We start from the raw sequence: 17,180 nt of genomic DNA, 5'->3' as shown, positions 1-17,180 counted from the left end.
TTTAAGGTTGCCACTTTAAACCCCAATTAGGAAAAAATGGGTTTCACATAGAGATAAAAATATTACATTTATTGGAATTACATATAAAACACATGACTAAAGAAATACATAAACTTGTCTGTATGAACTACTAGGACAACCGGAACAGGGTGCTGATAATGGAAAAACCACATGAATGGCCCTGTGATGAAGACACTGTGGTCCAAGAAGATTCCTTCTGGCTGGGGGCCAAATAGATAGAGTCACAAATATCAGCACCAATGGATCACTACGTGTTTCGCCAATAGCTTCTTCAGAGGCTCCTATTGGCACTAAAGGTACATTATAATTACTATTGGGTTCATGTACTTACTGTATATAATCATAAATAATCATTAATAAGTAAATACATGAACCCAATAGTAATTATAATGTACCCTTAGTACCAATAGGAGTCCCTGAAGAAGCGATCGGTGAAACGTGTAGTGATCCATTGGTGCTGATATTTGTGACTCCATCTGTTTGGCCCCCCAGCCAGAAGGAATCTTCTTGGACCACAGTGTCATCATCACAGGGCCATCCATGTGGTTTTTCCATTATCAGCTCCCTGTTCCGGTTGTCTTATGTGGGACAGTAGTTCATACAGACATGTTTATGTATTTCTTTAGTCATGTGTTTTATATGTAATTACGATAAATGTAATATTTTTATCTCTATGTGAGACCCATTTTAATCAGAGTTTACAGTGGCAACCTTAAAAGTATTTTTTTAACTTTTCTGTTTTTGCCTATATATAACATTGGATGTGGTGCCACGCTCTGCAGTATATGTCTCCATTTTTTTCTGTTACAAGTTTAAAAGGTCACTTGGCAAAACTGGTTAACCAACAACCACAGGGGCTCAATTTCTGCTCTTCAGGTCTTGGTGCCACCTATCTCCATCCATCATATGTGCTCACACTCTCCTTTGTTTTACTATATGAACAATGCAGAAGAAAGTCTAAAAGCTGGCATATGCTCAAAATTGCTCAAGATTTGTGATTCCTTCTTAATTGGCAGAAAATTGAGCCATGGGTGGCCTGTCAAGCAGGAACATTGTTAGCGGAACAGTGACTTATTCAGTTAGAGGCAGGGATTGTTGATGTTCTGACAGCCCCTGGTGTTGGCTGTCAGATTACAGTAGCTGGCATGGGAGATTTCTCCATCCATGCAATGGAGGAAATGTTGATGGAGGAATCTCTCCTGGCCTTGTGTAAGAACTCAAACCAAATCTTTTTTTTTTCTCTGTTAAGGATAGACTGGTGAAAAGTTAGAATCTCTATCACATTTTTATTGCTATCTGTGTCCCCATTGATGACCTTCAAGGGTTGGTGGTCAAAGAGGTAGTAGATAGTAAAAAAAATGTTTTTTAAATGGAATATTAATAGGGAAGATTTAGACTTTTATTGTTATCTGAGTTGCCTTTAGAAAGACTCCAATTTACACCATGTCCGAGACACAGGGGTCACCAAGACAGGAAGTGAGAGAAATACTCACTAACAGGGATCCAACACCAATAAAAGCCAGACAGAAGTTTTAAATATACTTCACCCTACAGTCCAAAGTACAGAAGTGGCCAGCATTATTTTGTTTGGTAAAACCTCATCCATCAGTGCTCAGCTCCCCTTCAGTGTTAATATTTTTTTGGGCATTTTGGTGGGTGAGAAATTCTTGTGGCCTTCCCAGAAGTTTGGAGGCTGTAATAGCTGTGAAGGGGGTGCCAGCTCCATATTAATGCCCATGGTTGTGGAATGGGATGTCCAACAAGCTCGTATAGATTGGAACATCAAGTGTCCACAAACCTTTGCCCATATAATGCATTTTTAGAACGCAACTCAAATTTTGAGAAATTATTTTCAGCACGGCGTATTATTATTATACAGAATTTATTTAGTGCAGACAGTTTATGCACCACTTTACAACATAAGGGCAGACAGTACAATTACAATACAGTTTAATACAGTAGGAATCAGAGAGCCCTGCTCATTAGAGCTTACAATCTACCAGTGTCCACGGTTCAGGATGTTCAATTAAATTTTCTTACCCCAATATCCCCCTTATCTGCAAGAGGAGATAGTTCTTTATTCTAATGCTGAGACCTGTGTGTTATTATTTGCTGTTCTAGGTGATTGTCATCTCGCTGAATGGTCCCAGTGGAGCTCTTGTGAGGTCACATGCATTGATGGGCGCAGTTTTGAAACATTCGGACTCCAGACAAGGTCGAAAACGTTCATTGTGCAGTCAGTAGAGAATCAGGAGGAATGTCCAAAGCCAGTCATTGAGACCAGGCCCTGCGCAGGTTCAAATCTATTTTATTTATTTATTTATTTATTTTTGTTAAGGGCACCAAGAATAAAATACAAGTTGCAAATAGCTGTTAAAGAAGAATTCCGGGTAAAATTGTACATAGTTACATTGGACCATCTTGAATCAATTTTAACTATACTGTACATATACCATACCTGTGGGCTCCCTCTAGAAGTTGGAAATTACTGTAGCAAACACCCCTACTGCAGTAATCTCCACTAGCTTTGGGGCCTTTGCTTAGTGGTTGCCCTGCTACATTCTGAACACAATAAAACACAAATTAAGTGCAGCGCAAATAGTATAGATAAAAGTCCATATATAAGGGAACACAATTCTCCTGTAGTAAAATACTCCTTCTTATTATGGAAACATGGTGTTTCCATAATAAGAAGGAGTATTTTACTACAGGAGAATTGTGTTACCTTATATATGGACTTTTATCTATACTATTTGCGCTGCACTTAATTTGTGTTTTATTATGTTATATGGGCTTGGTGTTAACCCTTAGTGTTCAGCTTGCAATATTTTCACTATAATTTGTTTGCGCTGATTGTTTCCATTTTTTACATTCTGAACACAGCAGGTATAATTAGCACAGATGCCATGCATTTTCTCCAAGACTGCAAAGCTTTCTTTGATTGGATGAGGTGGGATGGTGACATCATGCTCTCTATCTCATCTAATCAAATAACGCTTTGCATTGATTGAAAATATGCAAAGCATTCTCTGAATGGCACCCATGTCTAGTGGCTGACCTCCTGTGTTCACAATGCAGCAGGACAGCCACTTAGCATGGAACCCAGAAGCCAATAGAGATCACTGGAGTAGAGGTGCCTACTACAGTGATTTCCATCTTCTAGAGAGAACCTACAGGTATGATGTATGCATAGTTACATCATATAAACTAAAATCTCTTTAGATTTACCATGTTAATATCATTTCAAAAGCAAATTTCCATATTTTCTATAATTTCTGCTGATCCTGCCATGAAGCTCCTTGTTCAGGCACTTCCTGTTATAGGGTGATTAATAATATCAATTTTTAATACTCTTGCTATATTACAAAATAAGCAGTTATATTCGAAAGCACTCCGCTCTATTTGAAAAGCTGTTTACAAATTGCTTTAAAAAATGCTATTGTAATTATCAGACGTCAAATGTGCCAAAATCTTTTTTGAATATACTATAAATATTGGCATATTTTAAAATAAACAGTTTTTATGCGTTCCAAATTGCTATACAAAGCTGGCGCAGACAGCAGCTATTACAACGACATAATACATAAATGCTTGAAAGACAAGCAATTAGAACCTTGCCCATAATAGGAGAGAGGATGTGAGAGATAAAGTCGATTTGAAGGCAGTAGTGGTGTGCTACCAGAACCGTTAGGTGTTTGGGGATAGGATTCCATGAGGAGATGATTTTTCAAGGATTTCCTACAGGTGGACAAAATAGGAGAGTTGACAGATTGGGGTGGGGGCATTCCAGAGGAAGGGAGAAGCTCTGGAGGTGAGCATGGGAGGAGGTGATGAGCGAGCGAGAAAGCAGGGAGTCTTAAGCCTCGTACACACGATCGGATTTTCTAACGGGAATTGTGTGATGACAGGCTGTTGGCGGAAAATCCGACCGCTTGTACGCTCCATCGGACAATTGTTGTCGGATTTTCCACGGACAAATGTTAGATGGCAGGTTTTCAAATTTTCCGCGGACAAATGTGTGTTGTCGGATTTTCTGAACGTGTGTACACAGGTTCGTCGGACAAAAGTCCAAAGTACAAACACGCATGCTCGGAAGCAAGGACGAGCCAGAAGCGGTCGGTCTTGTAAACTAGCGTTCGTAATGGAGAATTAACATTCGTGACGTGACAAATTATGAAATCTCCAAATGCAGCGCACAATTCTCTTCTTCTTTAATGGGATAATAATGAAGCTGCTTTGCTGGTGATACTGATGGAGTTATGGCAAACGATTTTTCAAGGCTTTTTTTTTCTAGTGATATCAAGAATAATGTTATTACGCTTTTTTTTTTTTTTTTTTTGGGCAAGTTACCACAACACCATTATCCCGTAGTTTTTAAGATCAAAGATACAACTATGTTGGTGTCCCTTGTCAATTTTACATTGTATTTTTTTAAATGTAACTGCCTACTCCCAAACTGTCATTTGAAGTAAAACACATAGCCAAGTATTATTCTACGCAATTTTTTTATTGTGCATTGAAAAAAGAAAACAAATAAAACTAGACATGCTATCTGCCAATAGAACTTAACCAAACGTGCATTCTATGCATACAAAAATATAGAAAATATACCAAATCAAATCATTATTATTCAACCAAAAAATAAAATAAAAGCCTCATGCATGTGTCCTGATTCTTAATATAGGGGGTCAACAATGCCAAGAGTTGGTGAAATCAGGGATCCGTCATCCGGAGATAATTCCGAAAAACATCTGGATTATTCTCCTGGAGCTCCCGCAGCAAAGGCATATGACATAATTGGTCACGATTAATAAAGCAACCAATTTTTGGTCCAATAAATCCTCCTCCTCCTTTTCCTGGACTGGACAGGTCAAAGCAATAACTCCAAGGCCAATAATAAATAACACGTTATCTCCTCCGATTCCGCAACATGTCTGGTTGACGAACGGCCGTTCAGAAACAAACTGAAAAGCACGAAATGAAAAGCACGAATAAACACTCACCAAACTTCTACTAACAAGAAATTAGCAGATGGAGCCCAAAGGGTGGTGCTAAAGAGCTGAAAAACCACATAGAATGTCACTATGTTCGTGTTTGTTGGCCAACAATTAATTGCCGTTTGTATGCAAGACAAAATCCAGGCACACGCCTTCGGACAAAAGTCTGAGGTTTTGTCTGTGGAATATCCGATCGTGTGTACGAGGCTTTAGAAGAATGCATGCGACTAGTTTCTTCATACAGGAGGCGTCTTGAAGCTGTCATTACCAACAAAAGATTTTGTACCAAGTATTAAATAAATTTCAGTTAGGGGGTTTTCCCTGTGCCATCCATTTTATTACACATAACTTCATTTCTGAACTTATTTGTTTTGGTTTCTTTGTATGTATGGATTGCATGGGTTGTTACTGACGTGTGGTGAAAATTTCATGTCAATAGCACCTTTAGAAATATATTTACCTAGAAAAAAGGTGGCGTGTTCAATACTTATTTTACCTCCTATATATACAGTGGAAACGGAAAGTATTCAGACCCCTTACATTTTTCACTCTTTGTTATATTGCAGCCATTTTCTAAAATCATTTAAGTTCATTTTTTTCCTCATTAATGTACACACAGCACCCCATATTGACAGAAAAACACAGAATTGTTGACATTTTTGCAGATTTATTAAAAAAGAAAAAGTGAAATATCACATGGTCCTAAGTATTCAGACCCTTTGCTCAGTATTTAGTAGAAGCACCCTTTTGATCTAATACAGCCATGAGTTTTTTGGGAAAGATGCAACAAGTTTTTCACACCTCGATTTTGGGATCCTCTGCCATTCCTCCTTGCAGATCCTCTCCAGTTCTGTCAGGTTGGATGGTAAACGTTGGTGGAGCCATTTTTAGGTCTCTCCAGAGATGCTCAATTGGGTTTAAGTCAGGGCTCTGGCTGGGCCATTCAAGAACAGTCACTGAGTTGTTGTGAAGCCACTCCTTCGTTATTTTAGCTGTGTGCTTAGGGTCATTGTCTTGTTGGAAGGTAAACCTTCGGCCCAGTCTGAGGTCCTGAGCACTCTGGAGAAGGTTTTCGTCCAGGATATCCCTGTACTTGGCCGCATTCATCTTTCCCTAGATTACAACCAGTCGTCCTGTCCCTGCAGCTGAAAAACACCCCACAGCATGATGCTGCCACCACCATGCTTCACTGTTGGGACTGTATTGGACAGGTGATGAGCAGTGCCTGGTTTTCTCCACACATACCGCTTAGAATTAAGGCCAAAAAGTTCTATCTCAGTCTCATCATACCAAAGAATCTTATTTCTCACCATCTCACCATCTTGGAGTCCTTCAGGTGTTTTTTTAGCAAACTCCAAGCGGGCTTTCATGTGTCTTGCACTGAGGAGAGGCTTCCGTCGGCCACTCTGCCATAAAGCCCCGACTGGTGGAGGGCTGCAGTGATGGTTGACTTTCTACAACTTTCTCCCATCTCCCGACTGCATCTCTGGAGCTCAGCCACAGTGATCTTTGGGTTCTTCTTTACCTCTCTCACCAAAGGCTCTTCTCCCCCGATAGCTCAGTTTGGCCGGACGGCCAGCTCTAGGAAGGGTTCTGGTCGTCCCAAACATCTTCCATTTAAGGATTATGGAGGCCACTGTGCTCTTAGGAACCTTAAGTGCAGCAGAAATGTTTTTGTAACCTTGGCCAGATCTCTGCCTTGCCACAATTCTGAGCTCTTCAGGCAGTTCCTTTGACCTCATGATTCTCATTTGCTCTGACATGCACTGTGAGCTTTAAGGTCTTGTATAGACAGGTGTGTGGCTTTCATCTTTCATAATCAAATCCAATCAGTATAGTCAAACACAGCTGGACTCAAATGAAGGTGTAGAACCATCTCACGGATGATCAGAAGAAATGGACAGCACCTAAGTTAAATATATGAGTGTCACAGCAAAGGGTCTGAATACTTAGGACCATGTGATATTTCAGTTTTTCTTTTTTAATAAATCTGCAAAAATGTCAACAATTCTGTGTTTTTCTGTCAATATGGGGTGCTGTGTATACATTAATGAGGAAAAAAATGAACTTAAAGCGGGGTTCCACCCAAATTTTGAACAATATCTGTATGTATTCTCTTCCTTGCCTAGATGCTGACATGCCGTTTAAAAAAAATTTAAATCGCCGTAATTACCTTTTATTTTTCTATTCTTCTTTGCACTTCCTGGTTCTCCTCCCGTGGGAGTAGGCGTGTTTCTAGCCTCTCCCAGACTCCTGGGAGCTAGTCTCAGGCTTCCCAGGATGCCACTGAGCACGTGCGGGAACGAGCGGTGAATGCTGGGAGCACAGCATTCACCGCATCCAGGAAATAAATGCTTGTGGGCTTCAAATGCCCACAATGAAGATGGAAACCGCCTGCAGTGAATAATATAAGTTATTCTTTCCGACAAAATCTGACACAGGCGGACATATTACACACAATATGTGAGTATGTAATGCTGAGAAGAAAAGTTTGTGAATGAACTCAAAAAAAAAAAAAAACGATAGATAGGTGGACCCCCGCTTTAAATGATTTTAGCAAATGGCTGCAATATAACAAAGAGTGAAAAATGTAAGGGGGTCTGAATACTTTCTGTCCCCACTGTATACAATATTTATAAAAAGGTGGAAATAACCATGCCTGTTGTTTCTGACACACAATTCTTTCAGCAAGCTACATTCATTTTGGGTTTACATTTACTTTCAATGCTCTGCTCTACGTGTTTTGCTGAGCATTTGAAATGAAATACCATACAGATATTAAGAGATGCCAGCAACAATTATTTCTCCAGTTTTGACACAAGGTGCATTTGGCAGGATCACACAAAGCTGAGATTCGTAAGTTGGGAGTGTGAATTTCATATCTAATAACTGTTGGAAAAGATTAGACTTATTCAGCCACTGTAACTCAGTTACCATTAATAATTCCAGGAAACTTTTGCCTCATTAGAAGTACAGCTAAGCAAATTTTGCTTCCAGAAAATCACAATATTCTTTGCCCACTTTTCCCTCTCGTGTTACAGCTTCAGCAATACTGCGCACAAGACTAAATGTGCCAATCTCATCTATTACATATAATTAGCTGCCTACAGCAGAGATTCTGACTTGGCTAAAGCAGGCTGTGAGTATAATGAGCTTAATACACCAAGGAATAATGCGATTATTTAACTGGTGTTGTTTGTGTGCTTACCTGCAGGAGGCAAGTGTTTCCGATACATATGGAAAATGAGTCCTTGGAAGGATAACAAGAGGACGGTTTGGTGTCAGCGATCCGATGGAACAAATGTCACAGGTGGGAACCGATAAAACGTTATTCCACCTTTCACAGTTGCTGTCAATTTATTATTTTGGTGGACACTTTACAGCTGGCATACACTATATGGCCAAATGGTTGTGAACACCTGAGCATCACACTTAGGGCTCATTTACACTTGCTTCGGCTTCAACACACATAAAGGGCTAGTTTACACTTTCTTCAAAACGAGACTTCAGAAACGCTTTGTTAAAGCTCTCTGACCACCAGTCAAAGCCCCTGACACTAAATAAAATGGTTAGCTTACTGTCCTTTGTACACCATGCTTTTGCTTTGCTTCGGCTTCGCTTCAAAAATGATACCCCATGTCACTTTAGCTGTGCTTCAAAGTGTCTTCAAAGCCCCCATAGAAGTCTATGGCAAAGCTCACTTGAAGCCCCACTGAAGCTTCATCGAAGCCTCACCAAAGCCTCATCGAAGCTCTACCAAAGCCCCACCAAAGGCTCATTGAAGCTCCACCACATCCTCATTGAAGCCCCACCGAAGCCTCACCAGAGCCTCATCGAAGCCCTACCAAAGCCCCACCAAAGGCTCATCAAAGCTCCACCGAAGCCTCATCAAAGCCTCATCGAAGCCATACCAAAGCCCCTCCAAAGGCTCATTGAAACTCCACCAAATCCTCATTGAAGCCCCACCGAAGCCTCATTGAAGCCCTACCGAAGCCTCATCAAAGCACCAAGCAAAAGCAAGGTGTAAACAGGACTGTAAGTTAACCATTTTATTTAGTGACAGGAGCTTTGATTGGCGTTCAGAGAGCTTTAACAAAGCGTGTCCGAAGCCTTGTTTTGAAGAAAGTGTTAACTAGCCCTAAATGTGTGTTGAAGCCGAAGCAAGTGTAAATGAGCCCTTAGGGCCCTTTCACACAGGCCTGATCCGGTTTTGCTCAACGGGGGATCTGTGCGCAGATGACAGGTCTGTTTTCGCTCCGCTTATGCAGAGCAGACACAAACACAGCCTGCTCTCCTCTATGGGCAGTCTAATGTAAACAGACCGCCCGTCCGTTTACACACAACTTCTCTTGGATCAGAGGTAGCCAGGTGTAAACGGACACAAGTTCATTTACAACCACCTGCCCATAGAGGAGAATGGAAGGGTTTGATCGGGTCCATCTGAAAAACGGGCAAGCGGACCTGCCTGCTGCAGCTACAACAATGACCGGGATATCACCGTTGCAATCCAATGACATACTGTATTACGCTGGTCGGCAAGTGTTTTAAAGTCTGCAACATTGGGTTAATATGGAAACAAGAAACACAGAGTCTACAGATAAAGAACAGACATTTCAAGAGTGCTTTAAAAGTTTGTGGCTACCGACTGGGCTTTTGTCAAAACCTCCACAAGGTCAATTTGTATGTAGCTTGAGTACAGCAATACATTGAGACAGAAGCTTGTACCTCCAAAAGACTCAGCACCCAAACACAAGTCATTTGGTATATTCAATGTAATGTAGAGAGGAATGCAAAGACCTGTATTTTAGAGAGACAAAGCTTTCCCCATACCTACCACATTTTTGAGATGGTGATAGGGAAATTGCATATTTCATATTCCTTATTAAGGTTGGCATCACAAATATCTAATAAAGACTCTAATATACTGGTTAAGGAGGCCACAAATGGACATAAGCATAGCTTTACCTTGTACCAAAAGAATGTTATTGTCAACTGATGACCAAGTCCTTGAGAGGTCATATCGCAAAGGGAGTTGGCTTGAGGGATTGTCATTTCCTTATATACAAATCTAAATACCAAAGCCAAACAGGAATAAGTTAGTCTCACACCAGAGCTTGCAACCATGCAGGCGTCTGATCTGATTATCTGTGACATGCCAATTATAATTGGAGGGACCCGTGGCGGAAACAGCATCTTTAGTTAAGTATTGAGGTGTAGTCTGAAAAACCAATGCGCCGCCAAGTGAATGTGATAAAGAAAGTGTGAATGAAGCTATGTACATGAAAAAATTTGCAGTGATCAATTGATTGAAGAGAGGGCAGCCAATCCCTATAGTGTCACCACATATCTAGAAACCAAAATACAGATACAAAGGACGGCGCTCAATATAGTGAGATAATGAAGTGAATAATAATAGCAAATGTCAAACCACAAACAAAAAAAATCCCTAATATCATAAATCATTTGTAGGAAATCATCAAACCAAAAAATAAATAAAAATCCATTTAACATATATAAACAGTGCACAGTGTAAACAGAATCAGCACAAAAAATGCACACATAGGAAAGAAAAAACAGTGAATCACACTTTACAAATCTCTACAATATGAAATAATAAAAACTCCAGCGTGAAGATGGTGAACGCCATAAAAACAGTTTTATGTATACAGTGCTGTGATCCGCTGATATTCAGAACAATAGTGAAAAGCCGGTGCTCTATCCTAAGGATGATCCACCACTGTGTACAATGGCCGCTTACCATAAATCAATGGATAATGCACTTCAATAAAGTCAATCAGTCCTCCTATGATGAATGTTACTCTGTAACAGGTGATTCTCGCCTCACACATGGAATAAAAGTAAGGATCTTCATAGTGTAGTATAAAAAAAAAAATTTTATTTAAACAATGTGGTCACTTACAGTTAAAATTATGGCAATGCATGCACGATGATACAGCGTTATCAAATCCGAACTTCAGGTCTCAGCAGTGACCGGAGGTGATGCCACCCGCCTCCTCATGACACGTTGCATCACTGACACGTGACTTTCTCGAGGGCTGGAGGCTGGGTGACAATCGTTGGGATATATGTGTGTGCGGTTACCATAGGAACCGTGCAATTAAACTAGAAACACTTCATTTAAAATTCACAATATAGCAATAGAGAATTTCAGAAAAGTACAAACCTAAAAACGGACTTTGAGATTGGTTAAATTACCATGGTTACCAGAACCGCATATATATATATATATATATATATATATATATATATATATATATGTGTGTGTGTGTGTGTGTGTGTGTGTGTGTGTGTGTGTGTGTGCAGCAAAAACAACACACTGACTACCTTAAAGCATGGTACTCATTAATTGCGATCCTCTTTCCGTGTTTTCCTATGCAAAATCAGTAATGATGGTAGAAAATCCACTTTAGCATAACATTTTGCATAATGGAATACATAATAAAAAAAAAATATATAGATATACTAAAAAAAATAAGAATATAAAAACAAATATTAATGATATTAATATAACATGCTCATATGATAGATGGAAAAAGGAAACCATAACTCAACTAACGATATTTAAAGATGGTTAGAACCATTTTGCTATCAGTAAACATTTTGCAGTATACAACAGGGAATTCGTAAACAGGAACAAGTCTCAAACTAGAGCTTGCAACCATGCAATCGTATGATCTGTTTACCTGTCCCATGCCAATTATAATTGGAGGGACCCATGGCAGACACAGCATCTTTAGTTAAGTAATAAATTCACATAAGATATGTGGCGCTACTCTATCATCCAGTATCAAATCAATACTTCTGTACCAATCAGTGATATCCTATAACAAATAAAAGGGATAGGCAATGTGCCTAACGGTAACTCCAAAAAAATATTGAAAAATCTAAGCTGATATATGCACCATGCTAAAATCCAACAAATAACGCCAGTGACAATAAATAAATATAAAATATGTGAGTAAACATAGACTAATAACGTGCCTCGTGCAAGGTGTGATTCCTGATGTATTAACCACCACACATAAAGAAGGGTGACACTATGTATAAATTAATCATACGAAACTTGATGTGGCTGGAATTATAGCCACCAAAATACCTGAGGTGCAAAAAACAATTCCTGGTGCTGAAATAGTAAAAAATTACAGAAAATAGATGTATATATATGAAAAAATTTAAAAAAGTGTAAATAAATATCTCTTCTGAGGTGTAGCAAATAATCACAATGTTCTAAATAATAAACTGACCCACTGTGCATGAGTATATATATAAAAATAAAAGCTGCAATCAAGGATGCGAGAAAGGACCCCACATCAATATAGATCCACAATAGCTTAATCAAACAAAAACAAACAGTGATGATTGTGCAATCATAACATCATAAACGCATTACTGCAATAAAAAATGTAGACAGACACCCAACATCCAGAGTACAAAGGTGTCATCCCAAAGTGACAATAGTGCAATCCAGTCCACAAAAATTATATATAGCGTGCAACTGTGATAAGTGGTGTCCACACAAGCAGTCTTTAAATAAAGTGCAGATATATGGTGACTGGTGCTGTTCTTCTATTTAGATTCTGGTGCACACACCAAGTGTTTCCCCCAGCCTCTCACCTCCAGTAGCGGCCCCCAATGGGCCAAGTAGGGCAGATAGACAGTCTTAGGGTAGAGAGGATGGGTTTCCTGGAACGGTGTCTGTGGATCTGGCTCTCCATCTCTCCTCCTGCCACTCACAGCAATCCCAGCAATGGTAGTTAGGAAAAAAGGAGAGGTCCCATAGTGTAGTGGTTTAAAGTAAGTTTTATTAAGAAAAAACGTAATACCTTACATTCAAGTAAACAGCGAGCAGTGAATATTGTGTTGAGCTTCCGGGTTCGGCCTTCCCCGAGAAGCGTCGGCACCTGGCTCCTCCTACCCTGACGCGTTGCGTCACACCACATGACTTTATCAAAGGGATGGGTAGTCCGGTGCCAGCTAGCCAATTTAAATGCGCGCCGCTGACATGGCAACGGCTAAACAAACAATTAAAAACAATCCTCCGTGCATGATACCGCGCTAGGTGGAAGGTGTAGATGATTCATTAATACATGCTCATAAATACATGATCAGTAAACCTAATCTCCTCTCAATAAATTAAAATTAAAAATATATATAAAAAATATTATTCAATATAAAAAGACTAGCATTAAAAATTCCTGCAATAAGCATTAATAATTCCTGCAACCATTGCACCACCATCGCCATCTAGTGGTGACTTAAAATATCTACCACAATCCTATATTATTGGAGACATAAAAGGGAACTGGAAAAAATCATTTATATATCCAGAACCCTGGTCAATTTCCCAGAACATAGCAATGCCAATGACCAGCTCATATAATCAAACCCAGGTACACAGAAGTTATTCTAGGCACATGAAAAATAATTTGAAAGTAAAGAAAGTCCTCTCATCTGGGCTAAAATGGAATACACATAATTCTTTATACAACATATAAAATTATAAAAATAATTACCTAATATACGGTACCTTAATAGGGACAATATACCCAAGGCAAAAAAATTTTTTTTTTTTTTAATTATATCTATTAATCTGATATGGAAGTTAATATAAAAAAGTAGTAAAAATTGGATCAAGAAATAGAAAAACACACTTATTAAAATTTAAATAAAAAATCTCCAAATTTTCGCTACATACATATTAAATCTAAATGTGAATAATGCTCTAGTACCATTAAAAATTGGAGATAAAACAGTTTAAATGAAATTCCACGCTGTGTCCTAAAGGCGATAAAGTCTGTAATTCATGGATCCATCTGGATTCTGCCTGACTGATTCTAATAATTTTATTATCGCCCCTCCAATGGGGTTTGTACTTTTCAATTCCACATACTCTCAGTGATGAAGGGTCACTATTGTGATGTTCTGTGTAGTGTTTGGATAGACTATGCTTGTCAAAGCTTTTTTTAATATTCCGTACATGCTCTTTTAGTCTAATCCACAATGCCCTCTTGGTTCTGCCAATGTATTGGATCCCTTAATGTCGGGGCCCTCCTATACACAAATTTTGGTGTATTCGATAGAATAGGGCCTAGATGTCGATCCGTTTTAATGATGTCCCAATATTTTTTAACAATTTTTTCAATTTGTTTGTATTGGATGTTATAGTCCATAATGATGGGTACATTATCTTGCTGAATTGGATTTTTTTCCCCATCCTGTACTAGTTTTTCTCAATCCATTAGTGTGACATCATTAATTCTTTCTTCAATAAATTTGGCATCATATCCTTTCTGGATAAACCTTTCTCCGATCATTTTGGCCTGTTCCAAAAAGCTTTCTTTCTTAGTACAATTTTGCCTTAGTCTTACCAACTGGCCCTTAGGTATGTTGCCCAACCACAGTGGTGACAACTATCTAAAGGTAAAAAACTATTCCTGTCCACTGCTTTAAAATACGTCTGGGTGCATAGCTTTATTCCTTCTTTCTTAATTTCGAGATCTAAAAAATGTATTTTCTCGTCGCTGATCTCCCAGGTCAATTTTATGTTTTTGTTATTAGTATTAAGATAAAAACAAAAGTCAATAAGGCTTTCTCTATGTCCACTCCAGATAATAAAAATATCATCAATAAAACGTTTAAACACTAACAGCTGATGTGGTCGATTACTGTAAAGTTCTTCTTCTTCCCACTCTGACATGTACAAGTTAGCCACACTGGGGGCGTATTAAGCGCCCATCGCGATTCCACATATTTGCTTGTAGTAATTATTATTATGCCAGAAGTGGTTGGAATCAAAACTATATTTCAGGCAATCTAGTAGGAATCTTCTCTGTTTACATTTCAAACTACTGAACTTTCTCAAGGCCCATTTGGTTGCCTGTATGGCTTCATCGTGATTGATGATTGTGTACAGAGACGAGACATCGGCCGTTGCCAGATATATAGGGCCATCACTCAAGGTAACATCATTGAGGAGTTGAATAAGATGTTTAGTGTCTCTCAGGTATGATTTCGTCATCTTCACTACTGGCTGTAAGAACCAGTCAATGTATTCACCAATTCTTGCACCTACCGAGTTGATACCATTCACTATAGGTCTCCCTGGGGGTTTACACTTATCCTTGTGAATCTTTGGTAGCATATAGATTACAGGTATCTTGCAAGTTTTCGGCTGTAGGTATAGAGCTTCTTTTTTATTTAGGAGGCCTTTATCTACTCCTTTCTGTATAACCTTTGCCAATTCTTTTTTGTATCTTAACGTTGGGTTACTTAATAATAGCTGGTAGGTATCCTTATCATTAACTTGTCTATTCAGCTCTTCATTATAGTCATCCTTGGATTGGATGACAATGGCTCCTGCCATTGCCTGACAATGGCTCCTGTCGGCCTGCCTGATTACAATATCATTTCTTGTCTCTAATTTTTTTATACCGTTCTTTATACTTCTTGAATCCCACACATTTTTCACTTTTAATTCTTGTAGGTCTCTTAAAATCATTCTTTTAAAAACTTCAATGTGTCCATCTTTCCCAGCGGGTGGGTTAAAAAGAGATTTATTCTTCAGGTTGCTGAATACAATTCCATTATTCTCTGGTGTAGTTTTTCCTCTTCTTTCTAATGGATTACTGATCATGTATTTTTTTATGCTAAGACTCCTGATAAATTTATTAATATCCACATATGCACTAATGGAATAAAAGTAAGGATCTTCATAGTGTAGTATAAAAAAAAAATTTTATTTAAACAATGTAGTCACTTACAGTTAAAATTATGGCAATGCGTGAAGTAGATTGTGACCAAGGGGTCACACGATGATACAGCGTTATCAAAATTGAACTTCAGGTCTCAGCAGTAACCAGAGGTGATGCCACCCGCCTCCTCATGACACGTTGCATCACTGACACGTGACTTTCTCGAGGGCTGGAGGCTGGGTGACAATCGTTGGGATATATGTGTGTGCGGTTACCATAGGAACCGTGCAATTAAACTAGAAACACTTCATTTAAAATTCACAATATAGCAATAGAGAATTTCAGAAAAGTACAAACCTAAAAACGGACTTTCCATAGGAATAAGAAGAGTAATTTGAGATTGGTTAAATTACCATGGTTACCAGAACCGCATATATATATATATATATATATATATATATATATATATATATAATGTGTGTGCAGCAAAAACAACACACTGACTACCTTAAAGCATGGTACTCATTAATTGCGATCCTCTTTCCGTGTTTTCCTATGCAAAATCAGTAATGATGGTAGAAAATCCACTTTAGCATAACATTTTGCATAATGGAATACAAAATAAAAAAAAAATATATAGATATACTAAAAAAAATAAGAATATAAAAACAAATATTAATGATATTAATATAACATGCTCATATGATAGATGGAAAAAGGAAACCATACCTCAACTAACGATATTTAAAGATGGTTAGAACCATTTTGCTATCAGTAAACATTTTGCAGCTTACAACAGGGAATTCGTAAACAGGAATAAGTCTCAAACTAGAGCTTGCAACCATGCAATCGTATGATCTGTTTACCTGTCCCATGCCAATTATAATTGGAGGGACCCATGGCAGACACAGCATCTTTAGTTAAGTATTCTAGTTATATTTTCTTTATCTTTATCTGTCATTACTTTTAATAACATTTTATTATAAGTATTTGTGTGATCTCTCTTTGCACATGTTGAACACAACCCCCAAAAAAGTGACAAAATACTTGGTGCCAGAAATGGGGTGTTTGATTTGTGAAAACAAGAGAGTATGAAATTAGATTCCCAGGTTTGGTTTTCCTCAATCCTCCCTGATTGCTTGGTTTTGGGATTGGCATGTTGTGTATGGTGACATATATGCATGGGTATTATGTACGCACATACAGGGGTCAATGTAGACAAGAGCCAGTTATCCTGCCAGAATATCTTTAGAGTGTGGGAGGAGACTGGAGTTCACAGAGGAAACGCATACACTAAAAGGAATTTGAAGTTGGGCCTATGTTTGGACATTGTTTAGTTTAGATACAAAGTAAGGTGGAGATCAGGTGGGAGATGGGTGGTGTTGTTCCTGTACCAATATTTCAGCCTTAATGAAAAAGCTGAGTTTTTCCTTTTAGTGTTAGGCCAGGT

At 38.6% G+C, this 17,180-nt stretch overlaps 1 protein-coding gene across 2 annotated transcripts in view; it reads left to right on the top strand.

Moving 5' to 3' along the window:
* The window catches only part of THSD7B (thrombospondin type 1 domain containing 7B), an 807,368-nt gene that overhangs the window by 763,383 nt on the left and 26,805 nt on the right, over window positions 1–17,180 (top strand). For both annotated transcript variants that reach the window (XM_073634254.1, XM_073634253.1), the window contains exons 24-25: window positions 2,143–2,316; window positions 8,233–8,328. In XM_073634254.1, the coding sequence (XP_073490355.1) occupies window positions 2,143–2,316; window positions 8,233–8,328 (270 nt within the window). The remainder of the gene's footprint in view (window positions 1–2,142; window positions 2,317–8,232; window positions 8,329–17,180) is intronic.

Source organism: Aquarana catesbeiana, linkage group LG06, assembly GCF_042186555.1.
Source record: "Aquarana catesbeiana isolate 2022-GZ linkage group LG06, ASM4218655v1, whole genome shotgun sequence".
Taxonomy (NCBI): Eukaryota; Metazoa; Chordata; class Amphibia; order Anura; family Ranidae; genus Aquarana; species Aquarana catesbeiana.
The sequence above is the reverse complement of the archived record's forward strand: the minus strand, read 5'-3'. Positions and strand labels throughout refer to the sequence as shown.